Here is a 12,813-nt window from a genome sequence, read left to right as displayed (position 1 = left end):
GCACAAGTGGGAGGGGCAGAGGGAGAGGGAGAGACATTCTCAAGCAGACTCTGCACTCAGTGTGGAGCCCAACTCGGGGGCTCACGACCTCACGATCTCAGTCTCACAACCCTGAGATCATGACCTGAGCAGAAACCAAGTCGGAGGCTTAACAAACTGCACCTCCCAGGCGCCCCTCAATATCCTAAATTTTTAAAAGTCAGTCCTTGGCTCTATACATTTAAAGGACTAAGATTTCTTTTTTTTTTTTTTTTTAAGATTTTATTTATTTATTTGACAGAGACAGAGACAGCCAGCGAGAGGGAACACAAGCAGGGGGAGTGGGAGAGGAAGAAGCAGGCTCATAGCAGAGGAGCCTGATGTGGGGCTCGATCCCATAATGCCGGGATCACGCCCTGAGCCGAAGGCAGATGCTTAACCGCTGTGCCACCCAGGCGCCCCTAAAGGACTAAGATTTCTAAAAGCTCTTGAGTCCCCAAGGAAGGGCTAGCCCTTTAAGGGTGACCATCTTAAATCTCTTTGTTTTGGTAGTTCTCTGTGCTTTCAGAAATGCTTCTCATGAGGTCTCTTCAATATCCCTGGTCAGCTCCACCTATATGGGGGGGGGGGGCGGGAAGGGTATAGAAGACTAATCTTTAGTAAAAAGGCTATGATTCATTTCAGGAGATCTTGGTATAATAAACAACAGCCAGGTTTTTCCCTCCCTCTTGTTTCCTACAAGTACACCACAGGTTATATTTCTTGGTATTTCTTAAATAATCTTTTTCAGGAGAGTTTATTTTTAAAATCTAGTTTCAAAAATACAACACAGATACTTTTTCCACCTCAGCCAACAACATAAATGCATTCCATGACCTCCCCTTCAGGGAAAGTTTGTTATGTTCAAATGGTGTTAACTTTATGTTTTCTAGAAAGTATACTAAGAATTCTTTGTTAAGACTTACCTTCATTCAACACAAACTAATCCTGTTTGCTTCCTTTTAAAAAGAACTACATTGAAGCATCTGCCTGCACTCCTTGTTTCCATTCTTGAGGCTGACTGTCACTGGAGCTAGAGAGGAGAAGGCAGTGAACAGATCAGGGGGAGCTCTGTTTGGCCCCCAGGATATACTCTATAAACACAGGATACACTCTACAAACATAAAGCCAAGAAGAGCGTGTGGGAATATTGGTGTAAACTGTTAAGAATCATTTTCTTGTGCTGTCCCCCTAACTGAATCTAAGTACAGTTGACTTTATTACCCAGTGTTTTGTTTTCATTTTTATGCCTATGAGGCTTGTCTTCTCCACTTCTAATTTGTCTTTATTTCATTTTCTCTATAAGATTATTTCACCTTCTTTCTGATCTTCATTAAATTAAAACTAGCCTTGTGCATCTGTTTCCTTTGGTAGATATAGAAAACCATGTATAAAGCTGCTTTTTTTTTTCTTTTAGCAATGATATCATATATGTAAAAGCAATTTGAATCAGTACCACTGTTGTGTATTTCTGTGGTGAATGGTTGTGCCATCCCATCAAAATATTTAAATCTCACCAAAGTATTTGGGGTTATCCTCACAACTGTATGTTTGCCTTATTCAATCTTCATTTGTATTTCTTTAAGATTTAATAATCAGATAAATTAAGATACTGATTTAAGTTTTTTAGTGTGTGAATCACGTAAGGCAGTAATGTTGTTAAAAAAAACAAAAACACAGAATTTGCCAGGGGAAATAGAACCAAAGGACATTCAGTAATTTTGCAGTAAGTCTGTTAGTTGATAGCTGAACATTTATTGATTTGTATAATTTTTCATCTAACCCTTTTCTTTTCCTTCATCTCCTTGGGGTATAACAATCCAGTCCCTGGGTTTTCTGGCTCTTAAAGATAGCCTAAGCTATAGAAATCACCAAACCCAACCCGCTATTTTACAAATGTCTAAATTGCCTAAGAGATGTAAAGTGACTTGCCAAATACAAAAACAAAAACAAAACAGAAAAACTCGTAAGTGGCAGAACTAGAATTCTAATCAAAGTCTTTTGACCTCAACTCAAGTATACTGTCAATTACTCCACACTCTCATTTATTCTTACAGCAAATCAACACATTCCAACTTTCAAGAAACGTAGTAATGATTAAAGATTATGAGGCTTAGCCTTTTCGGAGTCTGGTAGTTACTATTACAAATGTTGGCACACTTGTGGTATGCAGATCCTAAAAGTTGGTATAGTATTTGGTATCTGTTGCAGTATTCTGTCATCTGTACATCATCACGTGTCTGTATTCTTTTATATCTCATAATTATTGACTTTAATGTGTTTTAGATTCAATAATCCTAGGTTGTGCCACAATCCCCGTGGGAACTAGAATAAGTTATTAGAGCCTCGCAAATGTATTTGACTGCTGCATTCTGTTACTTTTCTCTTCCATTCATAGCCTACAGCTTCAGCTGCTGAGCAGCAGGGAGACTTAAACCTCTAGGGCCCATTAGATTTAACTTGTTTACTGCATTGATATCTATATGTTAAATGACAAGAGAGTTCAGGTTATTGAATAATTTAAAATTCAGCTCTAATTGGTGTCATCTGACCTGGAAAAGGCCATGGATGATGCCAGGAGCATGCTGTGAATTTCTTATAAATAATTCATAAATTAGATGATTCATTTGCCTGGATGTCTTCCTAAATGCAAAAGTTTGTAAGTTATAACTGATGATATAACACCTGTAAGTATTTAGTTCATAACGCTGGAAGGTAATCTACCTTGATGATCTTCTAGCAAAATCTGCCAGTATAGGAGAGTTAATTGCGCTGGGGAGAATGAACATTTATTTGGGATGAGACTTTGGCAAACCGTACAGTGCAGCTGTTGCATTACATAGCTTCTGTCAGCTTGACAACTGGTCCATGTAAGTCTGACTTTAAAAATGCAGCATGTCATTCTATGTCTTATTTCACATTAATTCCAAATATTCTGGGTAATGCAATGACCTCTCCCACACATAGTAATTTAGGTTTAGAAATATTTAATATAGGTCTTGAATTTCTGACTTCTCAATGAAGGGCACAGGGGAATATTTTGAAGTTATAAAATTGAGATTTTCACTCTTAAAGGGCTATCTGTGGGAATGTGAGGATTGTTAATAGGGTGCTTGCCAGGATAGTAAATTAGTATTTGCCATCAGAGACATGAATATCATCAATAGATCAATAATATTTATTAAAATTGTTAACCACTAATTCTGTGGCTAACAATTCATAAACACATTATAAATAATCACTTCCTAATCGTGCAGAGTAAATAACTACCTGTTGCAAGAAGTAATTACTGCAGTTTAATTCACCTCTTTTCTTATGGCTTCATAGCAGAGAAATTGGCCAGGCCTGTAAAAATGATTTGCAGAAACTTAGAAAACATCACTGTTTACTTGTTGATCGTGTTTCACAAAGCAATACTGCAGGTGTTATTGTGTTTTTTAACATGTGAGAACACAGGAAAGCCTTGTATCACCATAGGAATGGTATGTGATTGTGCATGTTCATGTGTATGTTTGCACACGTGTGTGCCTGCATATGTGTATACAAGATCATATCATACTGTGTTTTGAGAGTCTTCTAAAATGTCATACACAAAATAAAACAAAACGTCATATTTTAAGAAGGTATCTTAAAGATTCAGAAAACCCTCTTCCAACTCAGAAATTTACTAATTTCCACTTTCAGAAAATTCTTCATTGTGTCCAAGCTAAGTCTCTCACATTTTTTTTAAAACCTTATACTTTTCTCGCGTTTTGTCTTATGTTCCATATGTTATTTTTATGTTGTCATTAACATGTATCTACCCAAGTTAAAAGACATTATATTCCAACTATGTCATAAGCCTAAAATGCCTGCAATTTCTCCTTATCTTTCTTTTGTGCTGTGGATCCCATAGCAAATCACATCAAAGACTTCAGTGGCTTTTTTTGTGACACTTGTAGAGTCTCAACATGTAGTCAGAGTTTGTGGTACCTTTTATATAATACAAACCCTAACATGCTACCATTTTGAACTCAACTTTTTTATTTGTTGTGATCTACAGATCAATTTCCTGTCTAAACTTATTTTTTTCAATTATACTGTTTGTTTTTCCTGCCTGGGTATATTCTTCTGCATGTTTTTCTGCTAAATATCATTCTTTTCATCTCTGATTAAGCACTCCAATCAACTCATTTACATCACAAGATAATGTGTGATAGCCCATCTCAAGTCATATTATTCAGTTTGCTTATTGGGTTTTAAGCATATCTTAGCATATGCATAGAGTCCTTTAATTGGAGGAGCGCTCAATGTAATCATCAGGTTTAATTGGAAAGCTACAGCAGGCCAAATCCAGTATCATGAGTTAAGAATGGTTTTCAACTTTTTTAATGGTTGGGGGAGAAAAGAATATTTCATGAAGTGGGAAAATTACCTTGAAATTCAAATTTCAGTGTCCATAAATAAGGTTATACTGGACCAGTCATTGATTTATGTATTACCTCTTGCTTTCACACCACAAAAGTGGAACTGAGTAGTTATGACAAAAACTATACAGACTACAAAGTCTAAAATGTTTGTCATCTGGCCCTCTACAGAAGTTTGCTAACTTTTGCTGTAGAGCTATGAAAAGGAACAAGTTATAGCCACATGCCATATTGTACATAAACTTTACAATTACAATCTTGGGTAAAGAAGTCAGACACAGAAGAATATATTTCATATTATTCCATTTATACTTTAAAAATAAACAGGTAAAACCAAGTTCTGGTATGGACTTTTAAGCAGGGAAGTATTCAGCAGAGAAGTTATTCCCATAAAAGTCAAGATAGTCGCTCCCTTAGGAGAGGTAGAGAGCAGTGATTGTGCTGTGCCATCAAGGGTCTTCTGCATATAGGCAACGTTCTGCCTCTCAAATGGTGGTTACACGGGCAGACATTGTCTTGTGATTATTCACTGAGATGGCTGTATTGATTTAGTGCACTTTTCTATGTTTATTGTATTTCATATTAAAGAAGTTTTTGTTTGTTTTTTAAGATTTTATTTATTTATTTGACAGAGAGAAAGACAGCCAGCGAGAGAGGGAACAGAAGCAGGGAGAGTAGGAGAGGAAGAAGCAGGCTCCCAGCGGAGGAGCCTAATGCTGGGCTCGGTCCCAGGACTCTGGGATCACGCCCTGAGCTGAAGGCAGACACTTAACGACTGAGCCACCCAGGCGCCCTCATATTTAAGAAGTTTTTTAAAAAGCTACATCATGGAGGGGTGCCTGGGTGGCTCTTTCAGTTGGGTCGCTGACTTTTGTTTTCCACTCCAGTCATGATTCTTAGGGTCCTGGGATCAAGCCCCATGTCAGGCTCCCTGCACAGTGAGGAGTCTGCTTCTCCCTCTCCCTCTGTCTCCTCCCCCCTGCTCATGCTCTGTCTCTTGTTCTCTTTCTCTCTCTTTCAAATAAAGAAATAAAATCTTTTTTAAAAAATTTAAAAATTAAAAAAATAAAAATTATTTTGAATTATTTAAAGGTATTGGTTTCACCAAGCACTTAACAAAACAAGATATCCAAATAGCTAATAAGCATATGTTAATTACTATCATTACATATCAGGAAAACGTAAAATAAAATCACAGTGAGATTTCACTACATACCAGATGGGCTTAAAGTAAAAACATACTATCAGGGTGGGCAGCTCTTTCTGCCCACAGGTCCTGTCCCTGTGCTTTAATAAAACCACCTTTTTTGCACTGAAAAAAAAAAAGTGTTAATGTGAATGTGAAGCAACTGGGACTCTCACTGTGCTGTCGGAGATGTAAGAGAGAATGACCACTCTGGAAAACGCGTTGGCTGTTTCTAATAAATTGAAATATATGCCTACCCTGTGCCCAAGAGAAATAAATACATGTTTCTAGAAAAAAGACTCATATAAAGGGGCACCTGAGTGCCTCAGTCAGGTATGCATACGACTCCTGATTTTGGCTCAGATCATGATCTCAGGGTCATGAGACTGAGCACCACATTGGGCTCCATGCTGGGCAGGGAGTCTGCTTAAGATTCTCTCTTTCCCTCTCCCTCTGCCCCTCCCCCCTTAAAAAAAAAAGACTTGTATAAGGAATTTCTAGCAGCTTTATTCATAGTAGCCCTAAACTAGAAACAACCTAATCTAATAAGAGAATGAATAAACACATTTTGATATATTCATACAATGAAATACTATGCAGCAAAAAAAAAAAAGAATTATATATTGATACAGGCAAAAACATAAAAGAAGCTCAAAATTATGTTGAGCTTAAGAAGCCAGCCACAGGGGTGCCTGGGTGGTGGCTCAGTCAGCTGAGTGTCTGACTCATGATTTCAGCTTGGGTCATGATCTCATCGTTGGTGAGACTGAGCCCCTCACTGGACTCTGCACTCAGTGCAGAGTCTGCTTGAGATTCTCTCTCTCCTCTTCTGCCCTCCCTGATCTCTCTCTCTCTCTCTCTGTCTCTCAAATAAATAAATAAATAAAATTAAAAAAAAAAAAAAAGCTAGCCACAAAAGAGTAGCATGCTGTATGATTCCATATATATGAGGCGAAACATAGGCAAAACTAATCTATGGTCATAGAACTGAGAATAATGGTTACCTCTGGGAGTGTAAAGATGTTGGTTTGACTGAAAGGGCACTAGGAACTTTCTGGGGTAATGATTACATGGGTATATGCAAATGTAAAAATTTATCAAGCTGTACACTTAAGATGTGTGCATTTTAGTATATGTAAATTATGCCTCCATTAAAAAAAATCTATTGGTTCCTAAATTAGTGTTATATGTCTGAAAAATTCATATCAAACCCATATGCCAGAGACAGCAGTTTGGGATTTGTTAGTTTAAGCCTTAGTTAAAAGAAGTTACATTTGTAAACATCTCATAGAAGGCATGGAGCAGCAGTTCCAGAAAGAAAAACACATCTGTTTCATTCAGGCCCATTGTGACTTCCATGCGTCCCAGAGGCAATATTTGTCTCAACTTCACTAATAAAATAACTTAATTTCTTATATTCAGAGTCTAACAGGCAGTTTTCTATTTCTTCTCTCTTCCTCTTCCTTAGTAGCACATAATTCAGCCTAATCATGGATTCTGATTTTCATTTCTAATTTTCTGTGACCCATAACCCAACTTGACTTTTTCTACTTCTCTGATACAGTTAGCCCCTAGTCACCTTGCAAGTCCCGGTGCTATACACACAGTAAATATAGCCCCTGACCTCAAGAATTGTTGAGGCAGAGAAGTCAATGATAACAACAGTAGTAATAATTATAATAGGAAACACGGTTTGAATACTGACTTTAGGTTAGACACTATCCAAAGCACTTTATATGAATTATCTCATCCAGTATCACAATAACCCTAAGAGGCAGTGCGGGATGTCAGGGTAAGACTGACATCTTTTGTATGAGGACAGAGATGAAGAACCTATTATCGCAAGCATTTTAACTCTGGCCCAACCTGCAATCCTCACTGCAGCAAAAAATGGATAACCGAACTCATTCTCTTTAGAAGTAATCTGCTGTAACTGCACATGTCTCTTGGAGATCCTCCCTTCCCCCCCTCCACACACACACACCCCATAATGTTCTCCTTGAAAAAAGTTTGGGTAAGTAAAAGGGTTTTTTTTTCCTTTTTGTAAATTAGTACTCTTATAAATTGGCACCCTTGAAAACTGCCCGTCTGACCGTGTTCTGTTTTGAGGTAGATGGTGTCTTTAATCCCTGTTTTAGTGATGAGAAAACTGAGGGGCAGGCAAGTTGAGTAATGTGCTTTATTTGTTTTGTATTGCTGTAACAAATTACTACACATTTACTAATTTAATACACACACATTTATTATCTCACAGTTTCTGTGGGTCATGAGTCAGGCACAGGTTAGTTGGGGCCTCTCTCTGCTCAGGGTCTTAGAAAGCTATAGTCAAGGTGACAGCTGGGCTGTGTTCTAATCTGGAGATCTAGGTCCCCTTCCAAACTCACATGGTTGTTGGCAGCATTTAGTTTCTTGCATCTGTATGATAGATGTCTCACTTTTTGCTGTTAGCTGGAAACTGCTTTCTGCCCCAGAAGTCATTGCCACCTGACCCCCTTCATTGGTCCTCCCACAACATGTTAGCTTATTTCTTCAAGGTCACCCTCTGACATTAGGGAGGGCAGCAGACCCTTTTTTAAAGGACTACTTAATTAGGTCTGGCCCATATAAGATAATCTCCTTTTTATTAATTCAGAGTCAGCTGATGAGGAGGAGCCTTAGTTACATCTATAAGGTCCCATTGGCCATTTACTGTAGCATAATAATGGGATTCATATCTCATAATATTCCCAAAGTCTACCCACACTCCAAGGGGGGGAGATAATACAAGGTGGGTACACCAAGAGGACAGGAATCTTGGGGACCATCTTGGAATCCTGCCTACCAACATGCACAGTCACCCATCAGGTAATTGGCAAAGCAGTGTTCTCTTTGAGTAAAGTATGTATCAAAATCATAATGTTGAACTGCCTCTCGAAAACAGAAAAAGTTAACTACCAAAGAAAATATTTTTTAGTATTCCAAATACCTGACATTTATAATAATTTAATAATTAGTACCATTAACATAAGTATCAGCTATGTCAATACCTAAAAATTCACCTATGTAAATAATGTTAAGGGACAAAAATAAGACTATAAAATAATACATACATGCTATTGTTATGTTGCTAATACATGGGTTAGGAAATATATGATAATGTTAAATAATTGATTTCAGTTTCCAGACCTTTAAAAAATTTACCTGTCATTTTTTAAATATAATAATTCTATAAAAAGATAACTTACAATACAAAATAGCAGATGATAAATGTTAAATATTTGTTTTGACAGTAAGTGCTACAGAAGTTCAGAGTAGGGGAGATTAATGTGGACTAGAATTTCCCTTTAGTTGTAAAATAAGGTTAATTTTTTTATGAGGTAGTTTATCATAAATTTTGCCCTAGGACTAGTTTCTTTTCTATAGCTTGCAACCTATTCAGTGTCATCTGCTCAGTGTAATGGGTTATGTGTCTTCTTTGAAGAGGACCATGTCTTTTTCCCAGATGTGACTCATTCTTGTTTGAATAGAACTCCTTTAGTATTGCTGTAGAAATTCAAAATCCTAAGAGTCATTGTAGTAGCCCTCTTTTATCAGAAAATAAGAAACATGGTGTTGCTGTGTATCTGTTGACACTTTTTACCAATCAGTTCATCATTTTCAACTGTTGCAAAGTTAATTGGCAGGATTTTCTCTACCTTCTGCTAAGGATCTCAATTATTCATTTATTCCATATCTCCAGAATAAGATAAGCATCTCAACTGTTTATGAGTTCTAATTTAAAAAGAAGTTGTGGTAGACTGAATAATGCCCCCCCCCAAAGATTCCCATGTCCTAATTCCCTGGAACCTGTGAATATCTCTTTATATGACACAAAGGATTTTGTAGGACAAGAGACTTTATAGATGTGATGAAGTAAATGACCTTGAGATAAGGAAATTATCCAGGATTACCTGGGTGAACCCATTTTAACCAAAACAGTCCTATAAGAGGGACACAGGAGGAGTCAGATGTCCCATGACACAGATCAGTGGTTCTCAAAGTGTGGTCCCAGATGAGCAACATCAGTCTCCTCTGGCAACTGGCTAAAAACACAGCTTCTCCAACTCTGCTCCAGACTTCCTGAATGTAGAACTCTGGGGATGAAGCCCAGCAATTCACATTTAACAGTTCCTCCAAGGTGATTCTGCTACATGCTAAATTTTGAGAATCACTGATTATAAACTAAGTTTTGCTCTCCTGATAGAACAGGCTTGAGGCGAAAATACTGGGAGAGCTCACTCTTTTGGCCTGCCAAAGGTAATTTGTAATTACTTCCTTCCTGTGTGAGTTGTATCAGGCTATAATCACTTGAACAGCTTAATTGAAAAATCACTTATGTTTATAGCTGAAATTAAATATGTTTTGTATTTAAATAACTGCTTTTGATTAGAATCATATTTTTTGAAAGTGCTCGGTTTTATTTGTGTGCTGTGAAGATATTTATAAAAACTCATCAAATCTCTAGCGGTAACTAACATCCTATTCAGTATAAGATGAAACGTTTTACATCAAATTTCATTGTGTGTAATGGACAAAGGGCATTAGAAAGGGTATTTAAGGTGACGGAATGACATCTAATGTTTTTGCCTCTTCTCAAAGTTGATTTTATGTAACCCTCATTATTGGCAACTCCTGTCATCTTGCTTAAGCAGCAAATAGCAACACTTTCTTTTTCTCATCCTTATGGATTTACTGAAATGTAGATTGTTTGAAAATGGTTTTAGCTTTGTGGAACATGTCCATTTAGCTGTGTGAATATGACCATTTATTATTTAAGAAGACAAAACAGCAACCTTGTTTTGGTAAACATATATCATTGATTTCTGAAAAGCCAAAAGAACTCATTTCAGTGTGCTCTTACCTGACAAATGATTTTGTGGTCCCTTTTAGGTATCCAACAGGAAAAGCACTCTTCGGTCTTCAGCTATGGAACTAGATGGTTCCTACTTGAGTGTATCCAAATCACAAACCTGCTATCAAACCAAGCAGAGACCTAAGTCTGCAAACCAGGACTCAGCTTCAGAAGCCCTTCCGAAGTTTAGGAATAATTCTTTGAAACCAGCAGACTTTCGTTATCCCACAACGGACCTAGACAGAGTGCCATCAGAGACCAGAACATGTGATTTTGGATCCCCAGGGAGAAAACTAGCAGGTACAGTCCCTACAGAGAAGGTTCCATCAGTGGAACTGAAGATGAAAGAATGCCAACCCCTGAAGCCTACTCCATCTAGTCAGTGTTGTGCTCATAGACTTTCTGAAAATGCAGATCCTATTCATGAAAGCCATCCTACACACATGGCCCCTCAATATTCCAGAACACATCTGGAATCATGCAGTTATTGTGGGCTTTCCTGGACATCCCTGATGCATGGTCAAGGGACACAGCAGTCTAGTGAAACTGATGTCAAAAAGCAACTCTCAGAAAATAGAAGACAGCAACTTATGCTTCAGAAAATGGAGCTGGAAATTGAAAAAGAGCGCCTTCAGCATCTGCTGACCCAGCAGGAGACAAAGCTCCTCCTAAAACAGCAGCAGCTTCATCAGTCTCGACTGGATTACAATTGGTGAGTCTTAGTTGTTGTTTCAGCAATGACCGTAGCTTGGAGAACACAGTGTAAAGTAACTGTTGTGCTACTGTAGCACTTGCGAAGGAACAGAGGTTCCTCTGGGGCTTGGCTTGCTCAAGATGCATACTCACTAGGACAACTAAGTAAATTCCACTATCTTCTTGGGAAGACTTAGAAAGTTACCTTGTCTTCCAGAATGTTAGCTTAGAATATCTACTTCGGAGCGGTCCATTGTCACTTTTGCTGGATTCCAAAGAGAATATTTTTAAAAGATAGGATTGTATAAAAATCCTTTGCTGTTTGTGGTCATTATAGAGAATATTGGGCATTAAGTAAAAATTTGAGACTTCAGGATATGGAATCAGATTGCAAAGCAAAGTGATTAACTATTACCATTCCATATTTATGTCTATCCACCATAATATAAAATATAACAAATGATAGGAGCCTTTTCAGTTCAGCCTTTTCTCATTATGAAGCATAACCTGTTCAATAACCAATTCTTATAAACTTACCCACACTTAAACTCTTCCTCCCTTAACAATTCTTCCCTAAGAACAGTGTTGTAAAAACTAAATTGGTATTTTGAGATTATATAGCTCACCATAGTTTTCCATGCAACATCATAAAGTTTGCCATCTTCATTTATTTGAGGAAAATTAGTAATAAATCAGACATAATTATATTTTAAACATAATAATATGTTATTTAACATATTTAACATATTCCACCAGCAGAATTGAAGATAAAAGAATGGTGTTATATGCAAACAATGAATCATGGAACACTACATCAAAAACTAATGATGTACTGTATGGTGACTAACATAATAAAAAATTTAAAATAAAATAACATAATATGTCATTTATGTCTTTAAAAAATAAATTACAAGTTGTCATAAGGAAGTGCTTGTATATATATATATCCCTGTCATTTCCTTCTTGATCAAACTTACTATTTCCCCATTTGTACACACTCATACATCCTATACAGATACACTTAATTTTCTCTCACTTAAAGATTCTGGCTAATATTTTTTAGATTCTAATTTCTTTGAGAGTTCCATCTTGACATTTTTCTGTTAGTGTAAAACTTTTCTTGCAACCAGGAATGCTCTTCCTCTTTCTCTTCATACATGGTCAGACAATTCTACTTTTCATTGTCGAAAGCTGGAGGCTTTTAACGTAACTGAAAATGGAGGCTCTTATAACAAGATTGTCGCCAAATGCCAAAAGGTTGCTTCAGTTTTATGACCCCAGTCTCTAATCCTCCAGTTAATGTGTAGTCTCTCCTAAGAATGTTATTTAACAAACATTTGTGGAATGCCCGTGATATGTGGGAAATGGTTCTAGGCACTTAAGATAGAAAAATGAATCAAACGTGGTCTTTAAAGAGAGCACAGTCCAGCAGGGGAGAATGGATAATTTTAGAATAGGTTTCATGTTCATCTGAACAGCACTGTTTATTGAAATAATGCTACATAATAATGGTAAATAGGCATTGTGTTCATCAGAACAGCACTGTTTATTAAAATAATGCTGCATAACGACAATAAAGTCTTTATTGTTCTCTTGATCATCCTAGCTTAGATGAGAGAGCTATAAAAGTTTTTGAGCAA

General features: G+C 37.1%; 1 protein-coding gene across 6 annotated transcripts in view; it reads left to right on the top strand.

Moving 5' to 3' along the window:
- KIAA1328 (KIAA1328 ortholog) overlaps positions 1 to 12,813 on the top strand; it is a 355,285-nt gene that overhangs the window by 219,413 nt on the left and 123,059 nt on the right. For all 6 annotated transcript variants that reach the window (XM_040632581.1, XM_040632580.1, XM_040632583.1 and 3 more), the window contains one exon: positions 10,519 to 11,192. In XM_040632581.1, coding sequence (XP_040488515.1) covers positions 10,519 to 11,192 — 674 coding nt within the window. The remainder of the gene's footprint in view (positions 1 to 10,518; positions 11,193 to 12,813) is intronic.

The sequence above is a fragment of the Ursus maritimus genome, unplaced genomic scaffold (assembly GCF_017311325.1).
Source record: "Ursus maritimus isolate PB19 unplaced genomic scaffold, ASM1731132v1 scaffold_18, whole genome shotgun sequence".
Taxonomy (NCBI): domain Eukaryota; kingdom Metazoa; phylum Chordata; class Mammalia; order Carnivora; family Ursidae; genus Ursus; species Ursus maritimus.
Note: the sequence above shows the minus strand (reverse complement) of the source record. Positions and strands in the feature narration are given on the sequence as shown.